General features: G+C 38.5%; 2 protein-coding genes across 3 annotated transcripts in view; one reads left to right on the top strand and one right to left on the bottom strand.

Annotated features, from left to right (window-relative positions):
* Positions 1-25,260, top strand: part of SPESP1 (sperm equatorial segment protein 1) — a 69,407-nt gene that overhangs the window by 22,725 nt on the left and 21,422 nt on the right. The window contains exon 2 of one of the 2 annotated variants that reach the window (XM_059912903.1): positions 1,368-2,392. The exons of the other annotated variant lie outside the window; for it this stretch is intronic. Within the exon in view, the coding sequence (XP_059768886.1) occupies positions 1,368-2,380 (1,013 nt within the window). The 3' untranslated portion in view covers positions 2,381-2,392. Of the gene's footprint in view, positions 1-1,367; positions 2,393-25,260 lie in introns of those variants that run through there. 2 annotated transcript variants of the gene reach the window in all.
* LOC132360406 (large ribosomal subunit protein P1-like) lies at positions 15,544-15,934 on the bottom strand. Its single transcript, XM_059915471.1, has one exon. The coding sequence runs from the start codon at positions 15,930-15,932 to the stop codon at positions 15,654-15,656; it is 279 nt and encodes a 92-aa protein (XP_059771454.1). The 5' UTR covers positions 15,933-15,934; the 3' UTR covers positions 15,544-15,653.

Raw genomic sequence — 25,260 nt, 5'->3', positions numbered from 1 at the left:
TAAATCGTTTTTGGACTATTTTGTGCTTGCCAAAGAGCTGAATAAAAGTGCCTCCTGAGCAAAAAGTTTGTTATTTCATTTTGCCTGCAGAGGGAGGGTTCAGATAGAAGTTATTCATTAGTGTTTGGGAAAAAGTGACTTACTTCCTTGAATTAAATCAGTTTGTATCCATGATAGTGGCGAAGTCAATTCAAAATTACTTGTAACACAAAATCCTAGCACTTAAAAACTTCTAACTCTGGAGTTGGGGAGTTGAGCAGAATTTCAGAATATATTATTCAATAATCTTTTCCATTTTCCACATTGGAAATGAGAGGCTTCACCACTCAGATACTGCAAAATACCAGTATAAATAGAACTGCCATTTTGTTGTAAGAGTAAAATGTTGATGATTTAAACCAGGAATCAGTAAACTTTTTCTGTAAAGGGCCAGGTAGTATTTTCAGCTTTGTAGGCCATATCGTCTCTGTTCCAACTATTCAACTCTACTGCTGCAGCCAAAAGCAGCCATACACAATACATAAACAAAGGGGCAAGACTGACTGAGTTCCAAAAAAACTTTATTTATGAAAATATTTGAGTGGATGTGACCCACAGGCTGTAGTTAGATTTTTGCTGGGTTGAAGGCAGTGGTATACCGGTAAATGTTTAACAACTGGCTTTTCCGAGAGGTGGGTACACCCTGACTTACATCGTTTGCCCATTTACGTGAGGCAGATACTCTCACCATGGTTGATTTCAAACTACCTACTTGACATCACTCATCAGGGAGGGGAAAGAGATAAACAGTGGCATACCATTATATAGCATTTATAACATACTAGATGTAAATAACCTCAAGAGCATAAATAATAGTAAAATGAAATAAAATAAAAGTGATAAGTTTTGAATATTACCTTGTTTTGAATACATTTACTTAATTGTAAATTCAGATAATTTAATTTTTAACAATGTCTGTGTTTACCATCTGGCTCACAAAATTCCTAAAAATTTAATAATTGGCTCTGGTGAGCCACTGTAAGCCTACTACAGCACACCACTGTGTTAGAGAACATAACCAAGAATTTTGTTTTAATAAGTTGCCTACTGAATCATAAGCTATATGGGAGAGTAAAAGCAAAGAGATATAGAGAATTGTGTTAATATGTAACTTTTGCACTAATTTTGCTCATCTGTTTTAATAAGAATCTGAAAAAATAATTTTGTTCCTGTAAATGAGAGTTGACTGTGTCAAAGGTGCTTTATTTCTTGGTTCTTTATCTCAACTTTTAAGTGATGGCATATGAAGTAAATTTAGGTGAGTAGATTCTGTCAATATGACATACATAATAATAAATGTTACTTATTGTTTGGTTTTTTGCCTTAAGGAATAACTGTGACGCCTGACGAAGAACAAAACTTGAATCATTACGTACAAGTTTTGCAGAACCTAGTACTAAGTGTTCCCACTAAGGAGCCAGGTCGTCAGAAAAAGTCAAAGTCTCCAAATAATGCTGATTCTGTAGGATCGAGGGTATCAAAATTTAAGGAGGTAAAGTTTACACGTGATGAAGCTCCAGCTGAGAATGATGTTTTAATCAATCCTGTCAGTGAAGAAACTACAGCTTTCCCTACTAGGGGCTTAACACTGGAAATAGAGAAGAAAAAACATACTAAAAGTACAGCTTTCTGGTCAATTAAACCAAATAACATTTCTGTTGTTTTACATGCAAAAGAACCTTATATTGAGAAAGAAGAGCCAGAGCCAGAGCCAACTGTACGTCAAACTGAGGCACCAAAGCAATTGCCAAGTGTTACTGAATCATTTACAAGTCAAGGTGTCACCTCTTTAAGTAGGAACACTGACTTGGATACTGCCACAGAAGAAGATGTTCCTCAGCTCTCAGGCGACTATGAAATGGAAAATCCTGAACCACACCATTTGTATAATGAAGACATTTTGAAAAAAATTGAAGATATTGGTTCACAGGTGCAACAGGTACCTCTTCCTGAGAGCTTCAAGCCAGAATATAGAGCAGACATTCGAGCCTCTAAAGAACATCTAAAACGAAGCCTTGCTCTAGCAGCAGCAGCAGAACATAAATTAGAAAAAATGTATAAATCCCAGATGTTACCACTAGGACAAAGCAGTGATGGAGTTGATGACATTGAAACTGTTATTAACATGCTGTATAATTCTAGATCTAAATTACCTGAATATTTAGATATTAAATATGTTCCACCAGAGATGAGAGGAAAAGCTACTGCAGTATTCAATATATTAAAAAAAATATTATGTGTAAGTCAAGGAGAAACTCAAAACCTCATTAGGAAGTTATTAAACAATAACATAAAACTTTTAAAACTACTTGATATTCATGACAAAGTTGATCTAAGCTAACTGTGCATTCATTCACAGGGGAAATAAGCATATTAGTGATACAAAAGTTGTATAAAAATATTTTCTATTGTAGTTCAATGTGCTAACATCTTTATATGTCATGTATTATGAAAAGTTTTCATATACACTAAAACCTAACAATTTAAAATAAAATTTTGGTTCAGGAGTTTGTAGTTTTTTCTCATTAATTTTAAAAGTTATAAAGATCTAATCCGTAAAATGTTTAAGCTTTGATTTTACTTGAATAGGTTAGTAAATTCATCCATTTTATAAGACTTAAGAGACTTATGCAGTCTGTATATGTAGCTGGTTTTAAATAATTGCATATAAATGTAAAATTTTAGGATATGTGGTCTTTATTACTCTTTCAGAGGATCTGAGTTTTCTATCTGAATAGCATAGTTGGAGTATGTATCAGAACTACTTTTATTTGAATATATATGTGCCTCCTTTGAAAGGTGGATGATACATTAAGATACATCCTTGTTCCTTTGTTGTTAAATACTTTTGGAGTATCAGTGAGGGACTGTAAACGGGATTTGTAATGAAATCATTCTCACTTATTTTCTCTTTTTGTTTGTTTATATACATATACACTGAAGCTTTGCAAATCTTTTATTTGGGAGTATGACTAACACCATTTAGGTTAACTGTAATATTATAATTATGGTACAGGTAATTCTGTTTCATGATTTGACCGGTATTATATTTAAATTCATTTATTTATTCATTTATCAAGTCAGTCATTTATAGTTTAATAAATATTTATTGACCTTTTACTATGTGCAGGACAAAATGCTGGATTTGGGGATACTTAGTTCCTTCTCTCTTTGAAATCGTATTATAGCAGCAAAGACAGACATAACTTCAACAATTTTTAAATTTCAGTTGTTATAAAAGTATGAGAAATTTGACCTCACCAAGACCAAGAATAATGGGAAAGCTATCCTGAGAAAGTAGCATTTAAAGTGAGATCTGAAGGATGAGGGTGTGTGTAAGGGAGAAGGGAGCATTCCAGAAAGAGAGAACAGCACGTGTGAATGCTCTGAGTTGAGAATGAGTATGGCAAGTTCAAGTAGCTGGAGTATAGAAGGGCAATGGAGAGCATCTTAAGGTGGAGCTGGTAAGGTACACAGGGTTGGAATAGATCTTGCAAGGCCTCAAATTGCATATTAAAGATTTTAGCCTTTATCTCATGATCAATGAGAAGCCATTAGTAGATTTTAAGCAAAGGCTAGGTATGATCAAATTTGTGTTAAAAAAAAAAAACCCACTCTGGCTACGGTTTTGAAAGTAGGCAAAAGTTGAAGTGTACTGTGTGCAGGCCAAATTTAGCTTGGACTAAGATGGAAAGAAGTGGCAGTTAAGAGGTAGAATAAACAAGATTTGGTGATTGAATGGATATGGTGACTGAGGGAGTAGCAGGGATCAAAAATAATTCACACACAATTAGCTATAGTACAAAAAGGACTACAAAGGTTTTGTTTCATAATAACACTTTTACTGTTTACTACTGTTGCTTATTTTTAAAAAATAATTTTACTATGGAAAATTTCAAACATGTGCAAAATAAACAGATTAATAAACCCATGTACCCATCATCCAGTTTCAACAATTATCTACTAATGACCAGTCTTATTTCACCTAAACCGCTTTCCCTCTTTTCTATTTTATGTTGGATTAAATGCCAGATACTTTTTCATTTCATCTGTAAGTATAACAGTGTGAAGCTCTATAAGCTTTTTGAAAAAACCACTACCACAATATCACACATAAAAATTTAATAATTCTTTAAATCATCAAATCTAGTCAATGTTCACATTTCTGATTGTCTAATAATTTAAAAAATTTAGTTTGTTTGAATGAAACAAACTAAATCCAAATAAAGTTTACACGTTGAGATTGGTTGATTTGACTTGTTAAGTCTCTTTTAAACTACACCTCTTTTTTTCACCTTGAAATTTATTTGTCAAAGAAATTGGTCACTGGACCTATGGTTTTACACAGCGCAGATTTTGCTGATTATATCCCCGTAGTGCCATTTAGTATGTTTTCGGTAAGTTGGTAGTTGACTCTAGAGAGGCTTTATCAGACTCAGGTTGGTTTTTTTGTTTGTTTTTGTTTTTTGTTAAGATATTGATGTATTCTTCAATCTGGTATGTTTCTTTTGTATTTTTAGCAGTCTTTGATGATTATTACGTAGATAAATTGATCAAGTGTTACAAGAAGGGGATATCATTCCTTCCTTTATTAGCTGGAATATGTCTATAAAGAGAAAGTTCCTCCCATATATTGTTTGAGTGCCCAGTGGTCCAGTGTGTATTGGAAAGGTATCAAATGCTTGAATCTTTCTCTGTGTTTAACAGTTTTCAAAACAATTTGTTCATAGAATCCTCCAATGGTGCCCAGTTTTTAAAAATTAGATCTTTATTCTGTTAGAGCAGTTGTAGGCTTGCAGAAAAATTAAAAAGTACAGAGTTCCCACATACCTCCCTCTCTTCCCCCATAGTTTCCCCTATTATTTATATCTTGTGTTAGTGTGGTACATTTGTTACAATTGGTGAACCAATGTTGATACATTATCATTACTGAAGTCCATAGTTTACATTAAGTTTTACTCTTTGTGTTGTACATTCTGTCAGTTTTGACAAATGTAAAATGACATGTATTCACCATTATAATATCATACACAATGGTTTCACTGTCCTTAAAATGCCCTGTGCTCCACTTATTCATCTCTCTCTCTCCCACCCCTCCAGCCCACGGCAACACGGATATTTTTACTGTCTCTATACTTTTGCCTTTTCCAGAATGTCAGATAGTTAGAATCATATGGTATATAACCATTTCAGATTGGCTTCTTTCACTTAGCAATATGCATTTAAGATCCCTCCGTGTCTTTTTGTTGCTTGACAACTCATGTCTTTTAGTACTAGATAGCATTCCATTGTACGGATGTACCAATAGTTTATCCATTCACCTATTGAAGGACATCGTGGTTGCTTCCAAGATTTGACAGTTATGAATAAAGCTGCTATAAACATCTGTGTGCATGTTTTTTTAAAAATGATTTATTTATTTATTTATTCATTTATGGCTGTGTTGGGTCTTCGTTTCTGTGCAAGGGCTTTCTCTAGTTGCGGCAAGTGGGGAACACTGTTCATCGCGGTGTGCGGGCCTCTCACTATCGCGGCCTCTCTTGTTGCGGAGCACAGGCTCCAGACGCGCAGGCTCAGTAATTGTGGCTCACGGGCCTAGTTGCTCCGCGGCATGTGGGATCTTCCCAGACCAGGGCTCGAACCCGTGTCCCCCTGCGTTGGCAGGCAGATTCTCAACCACTGCGCCACCAGGGAAGCCCCCTGTGTGCATGTTTTTGTGTGGACATACGTTTTCAGTTGTGCCAGTTTTTTCACACTTTGAAAGTGAGATACTTTACCAAACTTTTACATTTGGCCAATCTGATTGATGAAAAATGCTAGCTAGTTGTTTTAGTGTATATTTCTTAATTATGAGTTGGACATCTTTTCATATTTATATTTTTATCTGTAGAAATGATCTATTCATTTCTATTTCTCTACTGGTTTGCTCTTTCTTAGTGATGCATACAACCTGTTTATATAATAAGGAAATCGGAATTTTGTGTCATAGTTTTATGGATATTTTGTCTAGTTTATTATTTGTATTTTGGTTTTTCCATGTAGAAATTTAAAACATTTATAAGTCAAATTTACACATTTTTTCTTTGGGTGTCCTTATGTTTTGTGTCTTGCCTTTCCCACTCTGAGATTTTACAAAATTCCCCTGTTCTATTATAGTGTTTTAATGGTTTTACCTTTTGAAAATCAGACTATTTTTCAGAGCAGTTTTAGGCAAAATTAAACAGAAGATAGAGATTTCCCTTATATCACCTATCCCCATACATGCGTAGCCTCCTCCATATCAACGTCCCCCACCAGAGTGGGACATTTATTAGAATTGATGAGCCTACTTTGACACATCATTATAACCCAAAATCCATAGTTGACATTTGAGTTCACTCTTGGTATTGTGCATTCTCTGTGTTTGGGTAAGTGTATAGTATCATAAAGAGTAGTTTTAGTGCCCTAAATATCCTCTGTGTTCTGCCTATTCATCCCTCCCCCTAATCCCTGGCAACCATTGATCTTTTTTACCTTCTCTGTAGTTTTGCCTTTTCCAGGATGTCATATAGTTGGAATCATATAGTTTGTAGGCTTTTCAGATTGGCTTCTGTCACTTAGTAATATGCATTTAAGGTTCTTCCATGTCTTTTCATGGCTTGATAGCTCATTTACATTTAGCTCTGTATAATATTCCATTGTCTGAATGTATCCCAGTTTATTCATTTGCCTGTTGAACATTTTGGTTGCCTCCAAGTTTTGGCAATTAAGAATGAAGTTTATGTAAACATCCACGTGCAGGTGTTTGTGTGGACACAAGTTTTCAGTTCCTTTGGGTAAATACCAGGGAGCACAACTGCTGGATCATATGGTAAGAGTATGTTTAGTTCTATGGAAACTAACAAACTGTCTTCCAAAGTGGCTGTACCATTTTGCATTCCCACCAGCAGTGAATGAGAGTTTCTGTTTCTCCACATCCTCACCAACATTTGGTGTTGTCAGTGTTCTAGATTTTTACCATTCTAATAGGTGTGTGTAGTAGTCTCATTGTTGTGACCTATTATTTTTTAATTAAACTTCTTATTTTTTGATAAATATAAATAAATACGCAGTTGTAAGAAATAATACAAAGAAATCTAGTTAATGTATTCCTTACTCATATCACTTATGGTAATATCTTTAAAAACTATAGTACAATATCACAACTAAGATACAAATATTGATACAAGATACAGAATATTTCCATCAACACAATGATCCCTCATATTGCCCATACAGTCACTTTATAGCCACACCCACTTTCGTCCTGCCTTCACCTTTCCCTAACCACTGATAACCACTATTCTGTTCTCCATTTTGATAATTTTGTCGTTTTAAGAATGTTATATAAATAGAATCAAACAGTACATAATCTTTTGGGATTGACTTTTTTCACTCAACTTAATTCTCCAGAGACTTATCAAGGTTGTTGCATGTATCATTAATTCCTTTTTATTGCTGAGTAGCACTCCACAGTTTGTTTAACCATTCACCTGTTTAAGAACCTCTTGTTCTTAAATAGGTCAAGCACCTCTCCAGTTTTTGGCTATTACAAACAAAGCTCCTATAAACATTCATTAGTAGGTTTTTGTTTGAACATAAGTTTTCATTTCTCTGGCATAAATGCCCAGGAATGAAACTGCTGTGTTGTATTCAGTTTTATCAGAAACTCCCCACTGTTTTCCAGAGTGGCTGTATATAGCCACCAGAAATATATGAGTTTCTCTGAAAGCTTGCAGGCATTTTGTGTTATCACTATTATTTAATGTTTATTTTAAAGTGTACAAATCAGTGGTTTTAGTATATTCATAAAGTCTTACAACCATCACGCTATCTAGTTCTGGAATTTCATTACCCCAGAAGGAAACCCTATGTCTCTCCCCTAACCTCTAGCAAGCACTAATCTGTGTCATGTCTCTATGGATTTTTCTATTCTGGATACTTGATATAATCATACAATATGTATTCTTTCATTTAACATAATGTTTTCAAAGTTCATCCATATCGAAGCATGTACCAGTACGTTATTACTGCTTATGGCTGAATAATATTCCATTATGTGGATATACCACATTTTGTTTATACATTCATCAGTTGATGGGCATTTGGGTTGTTTTCACTTTTTGGCTATTAGAAATAATGCTGTTATATATGTACATGTGGACATATGTTTTAAATTCTCTTGGGTGTATACCTAGGAGCAGAATTGCTGGGTCATATAGTAACTTTATGTAAACCTTTTTGAGGGACTTCCAAACTGTTCTCCAAAGGAGTGAACCATTTTACTTTCCCACTAGCAATTTATGAGGTTTCAATTTTTCCATGTCTTTCCTAACAGTTGTCAAAGTCTGCTTTTTTTATTATAGCCATCCTTGTGAGAGTGAAATGGGTATATCATTGTGGTTTTGACTTGAATTTCTCTAATGTCTAATGATGTCAAGCACCTTTTCATGTGCCTATTTGCCATTTGTATATCATCTTTGAAGGAAAGTCTGTTCAGATCCTTTACAATTTTAAAATTAGGTTATTTGCCTTTTTATTATTGAGTTGTAAGAATTCTTTATATATTTTGGATACTAGTTCCTTATTAGATACATAATTTGAAAATATTTTCTTCCATTTTATCAGTTGTATTTTCACTTTTTAAATGGTATTGTTTGCAGCACAAAAGTTTTAAATTTTGATATAGTCAAATTTATATTTCCTTTTGCTACTTGTGCTTTGGTGTTATATCTAAGGAACAACTGCCAAATGCAAGGTCCCCCATTCAGTATGACTGGTGTCCTGTTACAAAAAGATAAGAATGCCATGTGAAAACAGAGACACAGAGAGAACACCATGTGATGACAGAGGCAGAGATTAGAATGCCAAGGATCAACAGGCACCACTGGAGGCAAGGAAGAAGAAAGGAAAGAGTCTACCCAGAGTGTCAGAGGGAGAATAGCCCTGCTAACACCTTGATTTTGGAATTGTAACCTCCAAAACCATGAGAGAATAAATTTCTGTTGTTTAAAACCATCCAATTTGTGATACTTTAATACGGCAGCCCTAGGAAACTAAAATAGCCAAGGTGTTTAATTTTTTTTTTTTGGCTGTGCTGCAGGGCATGTGGGATCTTAGGTCCCCCGACCAGGGATTGAACCTGCACCTCCTGCAGTGGAAGTGTGGAATCTTAACCACTGGACCACCAGGGAAGTCCCTAATTTTAAAAAAATGATAAATTTATTTATTTATTTATTTATTTTTGGCCACGTTGGGTCTTCGTTTCTGCGCACAGGCTTTCTCTAGTTGTGGCGAGCGGGGGCTGCTTTTTTGTTGCAGTGCGCGGGCTTCTCATTGTGGAGGCTTATCTTGTTGCAGAGCATGGGCTCTAGGAGCGTGGGCTTCAGTAGTTGTGGCACGTGAGCTCAGTAGTCGTGACCCGCGGGCTCTAGAGCACAGGCTCAGTAGTTGTGGCGCACGGGCTTAGTTGCTCTGCGGCATGTGGTATCTTCCTGGACCAGGGCTTGAACCTGTGTCCCCTGCATTGGCAGGCGGATTCTTAACCACTGCACCACCAGGGAAGCCCCCTAATTTTTTTTTAACATATTGCTTAATTCTATATGCTAATAATATTCATTAAGGATTTCTGCATCTATATTAATGAAAACTATTGGCCTGTAGTTTTCTTCTTTGTGTGTGTGTGTGTGTGTGTGTGTGTGTGTGTGTGTGTACTGTCCTTGTCTGCAAGTTTTGGTATCAGGGTAATATTAGCTTCATCAAATGAGTTGGGAGTGTTTCTCTCCTATTTTCTGGAAAAGATTACATAAATTGGTGTTAATTCTTTCAACATTTGGTAGAATTCTCTAGTGTACCCTTAGTTTTCCATTGTCTGAAAATATCTTCATTTCTCCTTCCTTTCTTTTTTTTAAAATTTATTTATTATTTTTATTTATTTATTTGTTTTTATGTTTGGCTGTGTTGGGTCTTCGTTGCTGTGCGCAGGCTCTCTCTCATTGCAGTGAGTGGGGGCTACTCTTCCCTGCAGTGTGTGGGCTTCTCATTGTCATGGCTTCCCCTGTTGTGGAGCACAGGCTATAGGCACACGGGCTCAGTAGTTGTGGGCTCCACAGCATATGGGATCTTCCTGGGCCTGGGATCAAACCTGTGTCCCCTACATTGGCAGGCGGATTCCTAACCACTGCGCCACCAGGGAAGCCTCCCCTTCATTTCTGAAGGATATTTTTGCTGGATATAGGCTTCTGGATTGATAGTTTTTTTTCTCTCATCACTTTAAAAATGTACTGCTTTTTTCCTGCCTCCTTGGTTTTTGATGAGAAATCCACTGTCATTTGTTTTGTCTTTTCTTAGGGTAAGATGTCACTTCTTTCTCACTGCTTTCAAGGGTTTTTCTTTGACTTTAATTTTGAGAGGTTTGCCTATAATATGTCTTTGTGTGGATTATTTTGGATTTATCCTATTTGGAATTTGTTCAGATTCTTGAATCTATAGGTTTATGGGTTTTGCCAAATTTGAGAACTTTTCATTCATTATTTCTTTGAGTACTTTTTCAACTCTACCTTCTTCTCTCTTTCTAGGTCTCCAATGACAGGCATGCTAGATCTTCTATTATAGTACCATGGGTCCTGGGGCTCTCTTCATTTATTTTTTCAGTTTACTATCTCATTCAGATTTGGATAATTTCTATTACTCTGCCTTCAAGTTTACTTTTTCTTTCCTCTGTTCCCCACCCCCCACCCCACATTCTTCTGTTGAGACCATTCGCAGAGCTTTTTGTTTCAGTTATTTTCCAGTTCTAAAATTTTCATTTGGTACTCCTTTATATCTTCTAATTCTTTGCTAAGACACTCTATTTCTTTGGGGAGATTTTATACTTTTTCATTTATATCAATCATGTTTATAATGTTCATTGAAGTATTTTTATGATGACTGCTTTAACATCTTTATAATATAATTCTAACATCTCTTTTATCTTGGTGTTGACATCAGTTGATTATCATTCCTGCTGGGTTAGTGGTGAAAGTTCTGACTCTCCACTAGGCCTCCTCTTACACCACTGTAGTGGTGAGCAAGAAGGATGACTTATTATTGCTGAATGGAGATGGAAGTCCAGGCTCTCCACATGGTCTCCACTAACATGTAGTGGGGGATTCAGTACACCCAACAGGGATGAAAGTTCTGGCTTCTTACTCAGCCTTCTCTGACACCATGCTGGTGAGGGCAGCATCCCTACTTGGCTTTTGCTGGTGGAGATGGTTGGATTGGAGGTCACAGTTTTTCTGTACTATTTGGCTGGAATAGAGTGGTTACTGGCTGAAAGTTTTCTGCATTGCTAGCCTGCCCCTTCCAGATCCTTTGGCTAAAGAGAGTGGCTTTTATGGGACTTTTATGTATGTGCCTTCTCCTGTTTCTGGGTTGTCAGCTTCTTTAGCTCCAAGTCTGGGATATATGAGGCAAAGAAAGAAATCTGGAGAATGCACTACCATGTCATTTCTTGGGTTCAGAGGTCTTCAGCCAGTATACCTTTTTTATGGTCCACCTTTTAGAGTCTACTTATGTCTGTTTTATATATGATGTCCAGGGATTTTAGTTGTGTTTAAGAGTTTGTACTTTATCCTAAAGACAATAAGAATATTTTAAAAGATTTTAAGCATTTTTAACAAATCATTCTATTTGGCTGCAGTGTAGATAAAGGATAGGAAGGAACAAGACTGGAAGTAGAGGCCAGTTAGGAGACTTCTAGGAATCTGGTGAAAGATGATGATGTTCTGGATTTGGATGGTAACAGAGGAAATAAGTAGTTGAATTTGAGAGATATTTAGGAATTAGGAATCAATAGAATTTGGTGATTGATGTACAAGACAAAGAAAGGAGTCAGGAATGATTTCTATGTTTCTGACTTGAGCCATTGGGTACATGTTAGTGTACTTTGTTTTTTTAATGGCATTTATCATAATTATAATTTTATAGTTATTTGTATAATTATTTGTTTAATGTTTGTCTCCCCTCACCAGACTAAGTCTAGGAGAGCAGGGGCCATGAGAGTTTTGTTCACTGCTGTAATCCTAGCACTTAGCACAATGCCTGGCCCATAATTATATGTTCAGTAAGTATTAACATATTACAGTATATTTAAGAAGAAGCATGTTTATCGGTGAGATGATTTTGGAAATGTTATTTTTGAATATATTAAATTTAAGATGCCTATGAGACATGTCCCAGTTAGATATATTGGTCTAGAGCTTAAGAAATAGCTGTAAATAAGTATTTGGGAGCTATCTGCATATAAATGAAAATTTAAGCCATTGAAGTGGGGGGATTCTCTATATAGTATATAGGGGAGAGAAGAAGGCCTAGAACTAAGGTTTAAGGAACTCTAATTTAAAGAGACAAATAAGGAAAAGGAGCTCCTAAAGCAACTGGGGGTAAGAATAGAGAAGTAGAAGGTATACTAGGAAAAGTATAGTTAAATAGAAGCCAAAGGAAAAATATTTAAAGAAAGAAGGAGGAGTTAACACTGTTGTAACTGAGAAATTGAGCCAGATAAAGACTGAAAATCACCTACTCAATTAGTGCAAAAATGGTTGTGGTAGAAGTGTTGATAAGGAAGGCATATTGGAAGAGTAAGTTGAGATAAGAAAATGGAAATAGAAAATGTAGACAATTCATGAAGTATTTAACTGACTAGAATGAGAGGAAAAGATGATATCTGGAGGGGAAAGTAAAACCCAGGGAAACTATTAGTTTGTTTGTTATTTTCAGATAGGTGAGACTAAATCATGTTTAGGAGCTGATGAGAAGGAGCCAGTAGAAAAGGAGAGGTTGAAGATAGTTAATGGAGCAAATGAGATCCAGAGCATTGGTAGAGGATTTTTACTTTAGATGAAAAGATTTAACATCTCCTTTATTGAAATAGGAGGGAAGGAGAAAGAATGGGTTGAGATAAAGGTGGGCTTATAGGTTCGGTAGAAAAAACTGAGGGGATTCCAGATTGTAGCTTCTATTTTTTTTTAGTGTAGCTTCTATTTTTTTTTTAGTGATGTAGAATACCTGTTGATATTGAGTGAGTTAGAAGGTTTAAAAGGAATAGCATATGTGAAGGGACTAGTACATACTAAGTGCTTAATAAATGATAGCTTTGTGTTACTTGCAGCTTTAAAGAGGTTTTCTATGGTTATAAAGGGCCAGTGCCATATAGCGTGATTTGAAAACATTCAAAATATCTCCTTTATATTCTGGCAAAGTGCTTGAAACTCTATTTTGAGAAAATGTTTACATTGGATTAAGGCATTTTAAGATACTGTTTTATGTGTTCATATTTTGGTTAAATATATATATTTTTTTTTTCTTTATTTTTTCTTTTTTTGCCACACCACATGGCATGTGGGATCTTAGTTCCCTGACCAGGGATCGAACCTGTGCCCCCTGCAGTGGAAGCTTGGAGCTTGGAGTCTTAACCACTGGACCACCAGGGAAGTCCCAGTGTTAGCTCTTTTTGTTTGTTCATTTGAAAATTCTTTCTTTAGTCCATGCTTTCCAAGGTGCATATGATAGTGTAAATTTTATTAAGAGTTTTGTAGTATGAGCTCTTATATTTAGGTCACTGATCCATTTTGAGTTAATTTTTGTATGTGGTGTGGGGTAGGAGTTGAACTTTATTCTTTTGCACGTGGATATCCAGTTGTCCCAGCACCATTTGTTGAAGAGACTATTTTTCCCCAATGAATGGTCTTGCACCAATGTTGAAAATCAACTGGCAATAGATAAATGAGTTTATTTCTGGGCTCTCAATTCTATTCCATTGATCTATATGTTTATTCCTATGCTATTATGACACTATTTTGGTTACTGTAGATTTGTAGTGAGTTTTGAAATGGGAAATGTGAGTCCCCCAACTTTGTTTTTCTTTTTTAAGATTGTTTTTGCTATTCAGGGCACCTTGTAATTCCATATGAATTTGAGAACTGGCTTTTCCATTCCTGAAAAAAAAAGGCTGTTTGAATTTTAAAAGGGATTGCATTGAATCTGTAGATATCTTTGGGTAGTATTTCTGTCTTAAAATAGCAATATTCCATCAACAAAGGATGATTTTTTTTATTTAGGTCTTCTTTAATGCCTTTTAACAATGTTTTGTATTTTCTAGTGTAAAAGCCTTTCACCTCTTTGGATAAATTTGTTCCCAGGTACTTCATTCTTTTGAATGCTATTGTAAATGGATTTGTTTTCAACATGTTCATTGCTGATGTATAGAAACACGACTGATTTTGTTGGTGTTGATCTTCTACTGTGCAACTTTTCTGAATTTATTTGTTAGTTATAGTAGCTCTTTTGTGGATTATTTGAGATTTCTATATATAGGATCATGTCGTCTGCAAATACAGATAGGTTGACTTTTTTTCCTTCTGGGTGCATTTAATTTCCTTTTCTTGCTTAATTACTCTGACTAGAACTTCCAGTAAATGTTGAATAGCAATGGTGATGATGATGATGATGAAGTGATCATCTTTATCTACTCCCTGATCTTAGGGGGAAAGCTTTCGGTGTTTCACCATTGAGTATGATGCTAGTTGTGGGGTTTTTATAAATGCCCCTTATCATGTTGAGAAAGTTCCAATCAATTCTAGTTTTTGAGTGTTTTTATCATGAAAGGGTGTTTGAATTTTGTCAAATGCTTTTTCTGTATCAGTTGAGATGATAATATGGTTTTTTCATTTATTTTATTAATGTGGTGTATCACACTGATTGATTTTTTTATGTTGATCCACACTTGCATTCTTGGGATATATCCAGCTTGGACATGGTGTCTAATCTTTTTAATATGCTGCTGGGTTCTGTTTGCTAGTATTTTGTTAAGGATTTTTGCACCTACATTCATAAAGGATATTGAGCCATGATTTCTTTTCTTGTAATGTGTTTATCTGACCTCATAGAATGAATTAGGAGGTATTCCCTCCTTTTTTTTGGAAGAGTTGTGAAGGATTGTCATTAATTTTTCTTTAAATCTTTGGTAGATTCACTCGTGAAGCCATCTGGTCCTGAACTTTTCTTTCCTGGGAGGTTTTTGATTACTGATTAAATCTGTATTGGTTATAGGTCTGTCAAGATTTTCTATTTCTTCTTGAGTCTGTTTTTGGTACCTGTGTTTCTAGGAACTTGTCCATTTCATCTAGGTCTAATTTGTTGGCATACAATGGTTCATAGTATTCTCTTATAATTATTTTTATTTCTGTAAAGTAGGTAGTAATGTCCTCATTTTCATTTCTGATTTTAGTTATTTGAATCTTCTCATTCTCTTTCTGTGTCATTCTAGCTAAAGGTTTGTCAATTTTGTTGATTTTTTCAAAGGACTAACTTTATTTTCATCGATTCTATTTTCCTATTCTCTAAGTCTGTTATCTTCACTCTAATATTTATTATTTCCTTCCTCCTTTTAGCTTTATGTTGACTGTGTTCTCCTTTTTCTAGTTCTTTAAGGTGTAATTTTTTTTTTTAAGAGCTCAGCTTTTTATTGAACATGTTACTAAAGAGGTTTAGTCAAAAAGACCAAAGCCCATGTCATCATCAGACTCTTCAGATTATTCTTTCTTTTCTTCCACTTACTTCTCCTCAGCTGGGGCAGCAGTGGTGGAGGGGGCAGGACCTCCTGCTAGTGCAGCACCAGCTGCTGGGGCAGGTCCACCCACCCCCATATTGCAGATGAGGCTCCCGATGTTGACATTGACCAAAGCCTTTGCAAACAAGCCTGGCCAGAAAGGTTCAACATTTACACCAGCTGCTTTAATGAGGGCATTGATCTTATCCTCTGTGACCGTCACCTCATAGTCGTGCAGGATGAGGGCTGAGTAGATGCAGGCGAGCTCCGAGACGGAGGCCATGGTGCGGGCCAGTGCTAGGAAGGGGCTGCCAGGTGCAGTGCTAGTCGCCGGATGAAGTGAGGGCCTCACCGCAATGCAGCCTTAGCTTCCTTGGAAGGACCAAGCACCTTAGTGGCAGCTGAGGAAAGGGCTAAGGTGTATTGTTAAATAATTATTATTATTTTTTATTTTTTGGCTGCATCACGTGGCATGTAGGATCCTAGTTCCCCAACCAGGGGTGGAACCCACGTCCCCTGCATTGGAAGCATGGGCACCAGGGAAGTCCCTAAATTATTTATTTAAGATGTTTCTTCTTTTTTTTTTTTTAATTAATTAATTAATTAATTAATTAATTTTTATTTTTGGCCACGTTGGGTCTTTGTTGCTGCACACGGGCTTTGTCTAGTTGTGGCGAGCAGGAGCTACTCTTTGTTGCAGTGTGCAGGCTTCTCATTGCGGTAGCTTCTCTTTGTTGCGGAGCATGGGCTCTAGGTGTGCGGGCTTCAGGAGTTGTGGCACACGGACTCAGTAGTTGTGGCTCACAGGATTTAGAGCGCAGACTCAGTAGCCATGGTGCATGGGTCAGTTGCTCCACAGCATGTGGGATCCGTCCGGACCAGGGCTCAAACCCATGTTCCCTGCGCTGGCAGGTGGACCCTCAACCACTGTGCCACCAGGGAAGTCCTCTTCTTTTTAATGTAGGCATTTACTGCTATAAATTTCCCTCTCAGCACTGCTTTCATGGCATCCAAGACATTTTGGTATATTGTATGTTCATTTTCATTTGTCTCTAAGTATTTAATTTCCCTTGTAATTTCTTCTTTGATCCATTGGTTGTTTGAAAGTGCATAGTATAATTTCCCCATATTGGTGAATTTTCCAGTTTTACTTCTGTTATTGATTTCTTGTTCTTTTCTATTGTGTTTGGAGATAATATTTTGAATGATTTCGATCTTTTAAAATTTACTGAGACTTTTTTTTGTGGACTGATATATTGTCTAGTTTGGTGAGTGTTCTATGTGCACTTGAGAAGAACAGGTATTTTGCTGTTGTTGGGTGGAATATCCTATATATGTCTGTTAGGTCTAGTTTGATTATAGTGTTGTTCAATTTTCTTTCTGTTCTATTTCCGTATTAATCTTCTATTTAGATGCTGAATACATTATTGAAAGTGGGATATTGAAGTCTCTATTATTATTCCTTCTATTCCTTCAACGTTTTCACCATATATTTGGGAGCTCTGGTATTTGGTATGTGTATATTTATAATTGTTATATCTTCTTGACGAATTGACCCTTTTGTGAATATATGTTCTGCTTTTTCTCTTGTAACAGTTTTTCAATTAAAGTCTATTTTATCTTATAGCAGATAGCCGCCCACATCTCTTTTGGTTACTCTTTGCATGGAATATCTTTTTATATTTTTTTACTTTCAACATATGTATGCCTTTAGATCTAAAGTGAATCTTTTTTGACAGCATATAATTGGATCCTGTTTGTTTGTTTTCACTCATTCTACCAATCTCTGCCTTTTGGTTGGAGAATATAATCCACTTACATTTAAAGCAATTACTGATAAGGAAGGACTTACTTCTGCTATTTTGCTATTTTCTGTATGTCTAATATCTTTTTGTCTCTCATTCCCTCTACTACTCTTTTCTTTTGTGTTTAGTTGATTTTTGTAGGGAACTTATTTTGATTCACTTCTAATTTCCCTTTGTGTATAATTTTTAGATATTTTCTTAGTAGTTATAAAAGGGATTACATATAACATATTAAATTTATAATGATCTAGTTTGAATTGATACCAACTTCAACAGCATACAAAAACTCTGCTTTTATAGAGCTCTGTCTTCACCCCTTTATGTTAATGTTGTTACAAATCACATCTTTATACACTGTGTGCTCAATAATAGATTTATAGTTTTTAAAATGCATTTTCTTTTAATCATGTAGGAAATAAAATGTGGAGTTAGAAACTAAAACTACAGTCATGCTGGCTTTCATGTTTACCCATGTAGTTACTTATACTGGAGACCTATATTTCTTCATACAGCTTTGTGTTACTACCAACTGTCCTTTTATTTCAACTTGAAAGACTCCCTTGCATTTCTTGTTGGTCACATCTACTGATAAGGAACTCCCTCAACTTTTATCTGTGAATGCCTTAATTTCTCCCTCATTTTTGAAGGATAATTTTGCCACATGTAGAATTCTCGATTGACGGCTCTTTTTCTTTCAGCAATTAATTATGTCATCCCACTGCCTTTGGCTCCATGGCTTCTTACAAGAAATAGGCTGCTAATCTTATTCAGGATCCGTTGTACATAATAAGTCACTTCTCTCTTGCTGCTTTTAAGATTCTCTCTTTGTCTTTCAACAGTTTGATTATGTCTTAGTGTCTTAATCTGTTGGGCTGCTATAGCAGAATGCCATAGATTACTTGGCTTAAAAACAACAGAAATTTATTTCTCACAGTTCTGGAGGCTGGGAAGTCCAAGATCACGGTGCTGGCAGATTCACTCTCTGGTGAGAGTCTGCTTCTGGTTCATAGACAGCCATCTTCTCACTGTGTCCTCACATGGCAGAAGAGTCAAGGGAGTTCTCAGAGTTCTCTTTTATAAGGGCATTAATCCCATTCATGAGGGAAAAGCTCTCATGACCTAATCACCTACCATAGGCCCCACCTCCTAATACCATCACATTGGGGGTTAGGATTTCAACATGAATTTGGAGAAGGTGGGGACACAAACATTCAATCTATAGCACTTAGTATGGATCTCTTTGAGTTTATCATACCTGGAGGTCATTGAACTTCTTGGATATGAAGATCCATGTCTTTAATAAAATTTGGCGAGTATTCAGCCATTATTTCTTCAAATATTCTTTCTATTTCTTTCTTTTTCTCACATCCTACTAGGACTCCCAAAATGTGTGTGTTGGTACATTTGATGGTGTCCCATGGGTCCATTAGGCTTTGTTCACTTTCCTTTATACTTTTTATTTCTGTTTTCAGACTTTTATAATTTTAATAATCTTATCTTCAGGTTCATTGATTCTTCTGCCTGTTCAGATCTGTTGAACCCCTCTAGTGAATTTCTCATTTAAGTATCGTACCTTTCAGCTCCAGAATTTCTATTTGGTTCCTTTTCATAATTTGTATCTCTTTATTGGTATTCTCATTTTGTTCTTTATTTTCCTACTTTCTTTTAGTTCTTTGACCATGGTTTCCTTTAGCTCTCTGATCATATTAAAGATAATTGATATAAAGTCTATGTCTTTTTGTCCAATGCCTGGATTTACTGCTTCTTTGTATGTCTTGTGACTTTTGTTGAAAACTGAACATTTGAATATTACAATGTGGAAACTTTGGAAATTAAATCTCCTCTTCCCCAGGATTTGCCATTTTTGATTGTCTCTTTGAAGCTTCAGTCACCTATGGTTTAGTGACTTTTCCAAATTATTTTTTCAAAGATTATATTCCTTGCCATGTTTTGTTGTTGAAGTCTACATTCCTTTAGCTTATGGTTAGCTAGTGTTTTGACAGAGATTTCCTTGAATGTTAGGAGCTAAAGACAAACAAACAAACAAACAAACAAACCACCTCTCCTAGTCTTCACAGATTAGCTCTGTACTGGGGCAAGCTGTTTAGCCTTAGCCTTCGCTTCTTGCTCGTACCAAGTCTAGAGATTAGCCAGAAGTGGAGGCTTAGGATCTTCTAAGGTCTTTTCTGAGTATGTGTGTGATTTTCTAAATTCCCCAACATACTTAGAAACTTCCCTTCTTTGGCCAGCTTGCCACCAGCATCTTGGATCCTCCACATCTACTCCACAACTCTTTTGTTTTTAGCTGCCTACTTCAACCCAAAATTCCAGCACCTTCCAGCTCTCCAACCCAATTCTACATCAAGCTCTGAGTCCTTCACAGGTCAAAATGCATAAAGAGACCCTGATAAATATTTGTCAGTCTCCTCAGGGTCTGTGTTTAGCAGCACAAAGAACTGGCAGTAGCTTTGGCTCTGTAGATTTTGGGGGGGTTTTGGTTTTTAATATAATTCTTTTAGGCAGAGTACCTCTCCCACTATGGAAAGAGAATTTTCCTTCTCTGTGGAGCGTGTTCCATGAGTCATGGGAAGGGCCTGGTCTCCCATTTGCATCACTAACTGTAGCAGGGGTCAGCGACTTTACCATTTCAACATCGGCTGGAAAACTAATACTAAATTAGCCCACTCAGGAGCAAAGGCAGAGTTTACTGCCAAATACCTCGGCTGCTCTGGACATCTCTGTGTTCTTACTTTGAAGGAATGACTAGGAGTCTGGAGGCAGGCTTCTGGATTTGTCTCTACTAGAGTGGGTTGGGGTTCTTTACATCCTTATTCAGCTCTGCAGGAGTGAGCTGAGCAGGCAACTAACCCTGGGTGGCCAGTTCCATTGACTGGGCTTCCTCAATCCTGGGTACTTTGTCCCTGTGTAGGTGGCAGGAGATGGGGATAGGGCCAAACTTCTTACAAACTTCCCAGCGGTCACTGACATTTCTTGAAGGAGGCAGGGGTTGTCAGATGAGTTTTCTGGTCTGGGTCACCAAGACGGGGTCTGGAGGATGTGTCAACCAGTAGTCTTTGGGCTTCACTTTCAGTCACAAAACAGCCTCCCCTGCCCAGGTTTCATAGATCTGTGCCCGTGTGGTGTTGAAAATCAACGTGGCCTTCAGAAAGCCTAAAATATTACAACTTGTGTACACAGGAGGATGCCCTAACCCACCAGCACACAAGAGCATTTTTAAAAAACATTAAAATGTTTTAAACTGTGAAATTTCCTAGACTCTCAGTGTGTTAAAATTGGAGATCTACGAGCTAGGCTGACTCCAGCCCCTCACTTTACAGATGATGAGACAGAGGTCACGAGAGGGGAGGCCTTGCTCAGGGTCACCCTGCAAGCCAGTGGCACGACCAGGACTGCCCCAAGTCCACCCACTGCCCTCACCACAAGTTTGGGGATGAAGGTCAACACATTCTCCTTTTCTTATTCTTGCTTCTCCTCAGAGCTCATATTTTGAATTCTGTGCCCATGTTCCTTCTTATCTAGTCCTACTACCACTGCCTTAGTTAAAGCCTCTTGTCCTCTTGCCAGGATGGTGATGACGGTAATAATAATATTAATGATAGCAGCAGCTGACACTGATTGAGCCCTTACTGCTCACCAGGCCCTGTTCTAAACTTTACGAGTATGAACACTTTAAAATCTAACAGCCCTTTGAGGGAGATACTAGTATCACTGTCATCTTATAGATGAAGAAACTGAGGCACAGAAAAGCACAAGGTCATAGAGCTGGTAAGTGGTGGAGCCAGATTTGAATTTGGGCAGTTTGACTCTGGAGTTCATGCTCTCAACCATTTTATTAAACTGCCTTTAGGGGATATTAGCATAATGGGTAACAATTACTAACCCATTTTACAGACCAAGAAACTGTCTTGGTGAGATTAAGCAAGGTCACAAGGCTAGTAAGGAGCAGAGTTGGTTCTCAGACCAAAGCCCTGGCTCTTAAACACCAGTTATACCTCTTCTTGTCATCATGACCACCCTGCCCCCATCAAACTGACAAAATCTAAACCTCCAACAGGAAGGCCAAGAAACAGTATTTTTAACAGACAAATTTAAGAACAACTGGTGTCAGGAGTTTGGGATTGACATGTACACATTGCTGTATTTAATATGGATAACCAACAAGGACCTACTGTATAGCACAGGGAACTCTGCTCAATATTATGTAACAACCTAAATGGGAAAATAATTTGAAAAAGAATAGATACATATATATGTATCACTGAATCACTTTGCCGTATACCTGAAACTATCACAACGTTGTTAATCAACTATACTCCAATATAAAATTAAAAGTTAAAAAAAAAAAAAAGAACCCCTGGTATCAATGGTATCAAGATTAAGGGACTTTGGAATCAAACAGTACAGAGCATGGGATCCTGGGCCTATCACTTTAACCCCTTTAAGCTTCATTTCTCTCTTCTCTAAAACAGGAATATTAGTTCTTTTAAACCATAGCTAGTATTTATCACCTGCTCACTGTTGCCCAGGCCCAGCGCCCCACATGCAGTTTCAACTGAACACAGTGCCGTCCCACCAGGTTGTGGTGGCAGTTAAATGAGATAACACCAAGTGTTGACCTGGCATGGGCTCACGCTCAGCAGATAATAGCTATAATCTTAGCCACGATGATTGCTCTTCGTCCATTTTGCGTCTTCTCCCCTGCTCCTGGTTAGGAAGATCCTCACAGTTACAATGTGTGTATTACTCATTTCTGTGTCTGACCAGGGTCTGGCTCGTAGCCGGTGTCCAGTCAATCTGTAGAAATCTGTTGACACAAAGGCCGAGAGCATGTCCTCTGCTTGCTTCCAAGCCCTTAATGATTTTTTGGCTGAAATGAGCCTCTTGCTTTTCATTTTGTTCCAACTGTTCCCAGTTCTTCCATGAACCTGAGCTATATATGCTTCAGTGATTGTGTTTTTGCTTTAGGGATCAGGGACAGCGTAGGGTGGATTTTTGAAGATTTTGCAGACGAGGATGGAAAACCCGGGCAGCTTGGACCAGCCACCGTCACAGTGTAATGGAAGATGTGAGCTGACACACTGGTGGCCAAGGTGGGCGGTGATCTCTCCAGACTTTTCCATCTGCATTTGAAGTCTCATGAGGCTCATCACTGCGGCTATGGGAGTGTTTCTCTTGATGTCACCCATAAAGTGGGGTGACCACTGCCTTCCTACATCACAGGGTCACCGTGAAGATCAAATCAAATGACCACATGCTTGTGGAGGCTTTTGCTAACTGTAAAGCTCTGTACTGGGGCTAGGCCTTGGTCAGGTGGGCGTTCGGTTCTCAGTGAGTTGCCCCTCCCCTTGGTGGAGACATCCCTCTCCCAGGACCCAGGGCCTTACCTTCTCATTGTTCTCTCCTCCTACACCTCTGTTCATTCAGCTCAAGCCAGGCTGGGCTTTCCTGACTTGCTTCTGGATTCTTTCAGACCCACCTTCCTTATCTTTGCCCCCTTGCTTTCAAATTCTTAGCTGACATTTTAATTTTTCTACAGAAACCAGAGCCTGCAGCATTTCCATCTTACTTTAGTAGTGCACTGTGTCTGCTGGTAAGTCTTATTTGGCAGTCCTGGCTCATGGACCACTGCCTGAGCATGCAGCTGTCTGATAAGCTCTTAGCCATGTGGGGGAGGTCGTCTGTTCCTGTCTTCATCACACACATGCAAGCCTCCTTTCTCCCGGAGCATCCTGTCACATTGCTTGTCCCAAGCCAAGATCTCGCCTTTCAACAGAACCTCATTCAATCTGTTTCCTTACTGACCTCATGTCATTTCATCAGCATGATCTTCTGGTCCCTTAGTGGCCCTCTGAGTCACTCCAGCTGATGGGATCTAACCCAGAGTTCTGAGAAATTGAACCTGCTGCTGGTGCCAAGAGCTAACAGGCAGGGAGCTGTGAGTGGGACTTGTGCCTGGGACACCTCGGTATAGACACAGCAGGTCCCAAAGGAGGATCTGTTCCCTGCCAGTTGCCCTCAGAAGTCCTGGGCAAAGGCTTGAAGGGCAAGGATCACTAGTGTCCAAGTAGGGGGACCAACTGTCCCAGATAGCCTGGGTCCAGGAGTTTTGCAGGGCACAGGCCGTTCAGTGCTAAACAGAGAAAGTCCTGGTCTCCCCGTGTCTGGGACAGTTCAGCCTCAAGAGGACAAATGGGGGTCCTTTCACTTCCGATTTGGATTTGAGGCCCCTCCATTGATTTTTCTCAACTGATGAGGGTGTGAGCAGTGGTTTTGCCGGAGCCTTAAAACTATGTCCCTGTTCAGGTGAATGATGACAAGAGGCAGGCCCAGGCAAGCCCTTGCTGGCCCTCAGCAACCTGCCTGATGGTGTGGGGAAGTGAGACTCATACACGGGGAGAACGGAGAAAGAGCATTTCTGTTTTAGCTAAGGTGGCAAGGCTCCATCAAGACAAGGGAAACCCCAGGAAATAATGATACAGCCCATTATCAGGTAAGTTTGCTGTTGACCAACGATGCCCATATATGGGGTCCTGCAGAATGTACAAATCAGACCTTTTCTTCAGGTGAACACGGTGGGGGAAGGATTTGGAAATGCGTCCTCGATTTAATGCATCTGCTTCCAAGGCCCCTTGCTCACCCGCCACCACTCAATGCATACACGCATATGCACGCACACACGGCCAGCCTCTCCTCCCCTCCTGCACATCCCCGCAGGTCCTTGACCCTTGCTGCTCCTGTGTCCAGACCATGACCGCCACTGGGCTTCCAGATCCCCAAAGGGAGCTGAGTCTCTTGGGTGATGACTTTCAGCCCTAACAGCCTCTCTGGCCTCACAGATGTCCTCATGTAGCCCTTTGGCGGCTGAGGGATTGCTGTATCTATCCCCCTGCCCTAATCATTCCAGGAGCAAGTACCAGATAGCTAGGGACAGCCCCTGTGCCCCAGAGCCTGCTAGAATTATTCAAACTGGCCAGTCCTAAGCCTGCTTACCCTGCCTCACCCATCCTTCCCATGGAAACTGCAATAAAGGCTCTTGCCCAGTTTCCTCTGCTGGCTCTGTCCTGACTGGCCCTGGTGTTACCCCATGTGGCCCTGCAAGGCGTGGGGTGCCTCCTGTTTCTAGGGATCTGTGAGTATAACACTCTTCTTCCTTTGTGATAGTTTTTTCTATGTCTGCATGTCTTATCCTTCCTGACAAAACAAATATCAGGTAGCTTTATCATAGTCAGGCACACACCTAAGCACTCACTGTACATGGATCGTCTCATTAAATCTCAGCACAGTCTGTGAAGTGGGTGCTATTATATTTTGCAGATGAGGAAACAGAGACCTGAGTACATGCAATTAAAATAACAGAGCCAGGATTAAGAATTCAGGCATGCCAATCTGAAAGGCTGCACTCCCAACCTCCACTCTGATTTGCCTCAATTATTATTGAGTAGTTGCCTTATTATTATTATTACATTAGCAGGCAGGGGCAGGGCAGTCTGGTGTCCCCATAAGCTCCCATGTGAGGGCAGAGGTCATGTGGGAGAGCTGAGCCATGTCTCTGGTCCTGGTCCTAATCAGCCCCACTTGAGAGCTATAAAGGGCCCATGGAGGAGCTGGACCCTAGGTGGGAGGCAACTTTCTGGAGCAACCTGTCTTGATGGATTTGAAGGGCCCTGGGGCAGCCCCTGCCTAGAACTCTCTGTCCAGTGATCTGTTTACAATCACCCTCTACCCCCACCAACTGTCAGTCAAGGTTTTAGGTTATGAGCAACAGACACCAGCTCTGGGTAACTT

This window comes from Balaenoptera ricei, chromosome 2 (genome assembly GCF_028023285.1).
Source record: "Balaenoptera ricei isolate mBalRic1 chromosome 2, mBalRic1.hap2, whole genome shotgun sequence".
In the NCBI taxonomy this organism is placed as follows: Eukaryota; Metazoa; Chordata; class Mammalia; order Artiodactyla; family Balaenopteridae; genus Balaenoptera; species Balaenoptera ricei.
This window is presented reverse-complemented; position numbering and strand designations above follow the sequence as displayed.

Bases quoted from the DNA above. Each gene is read 5' to 3' on its own strand.
- LOC132360406 (XM_059915471.1), bottom strand. From the start codon at position 15,932: ATGGCCTCCGTCTCGGAGCTCGCCTGCATCTACTCAGCCCTCATCCTG.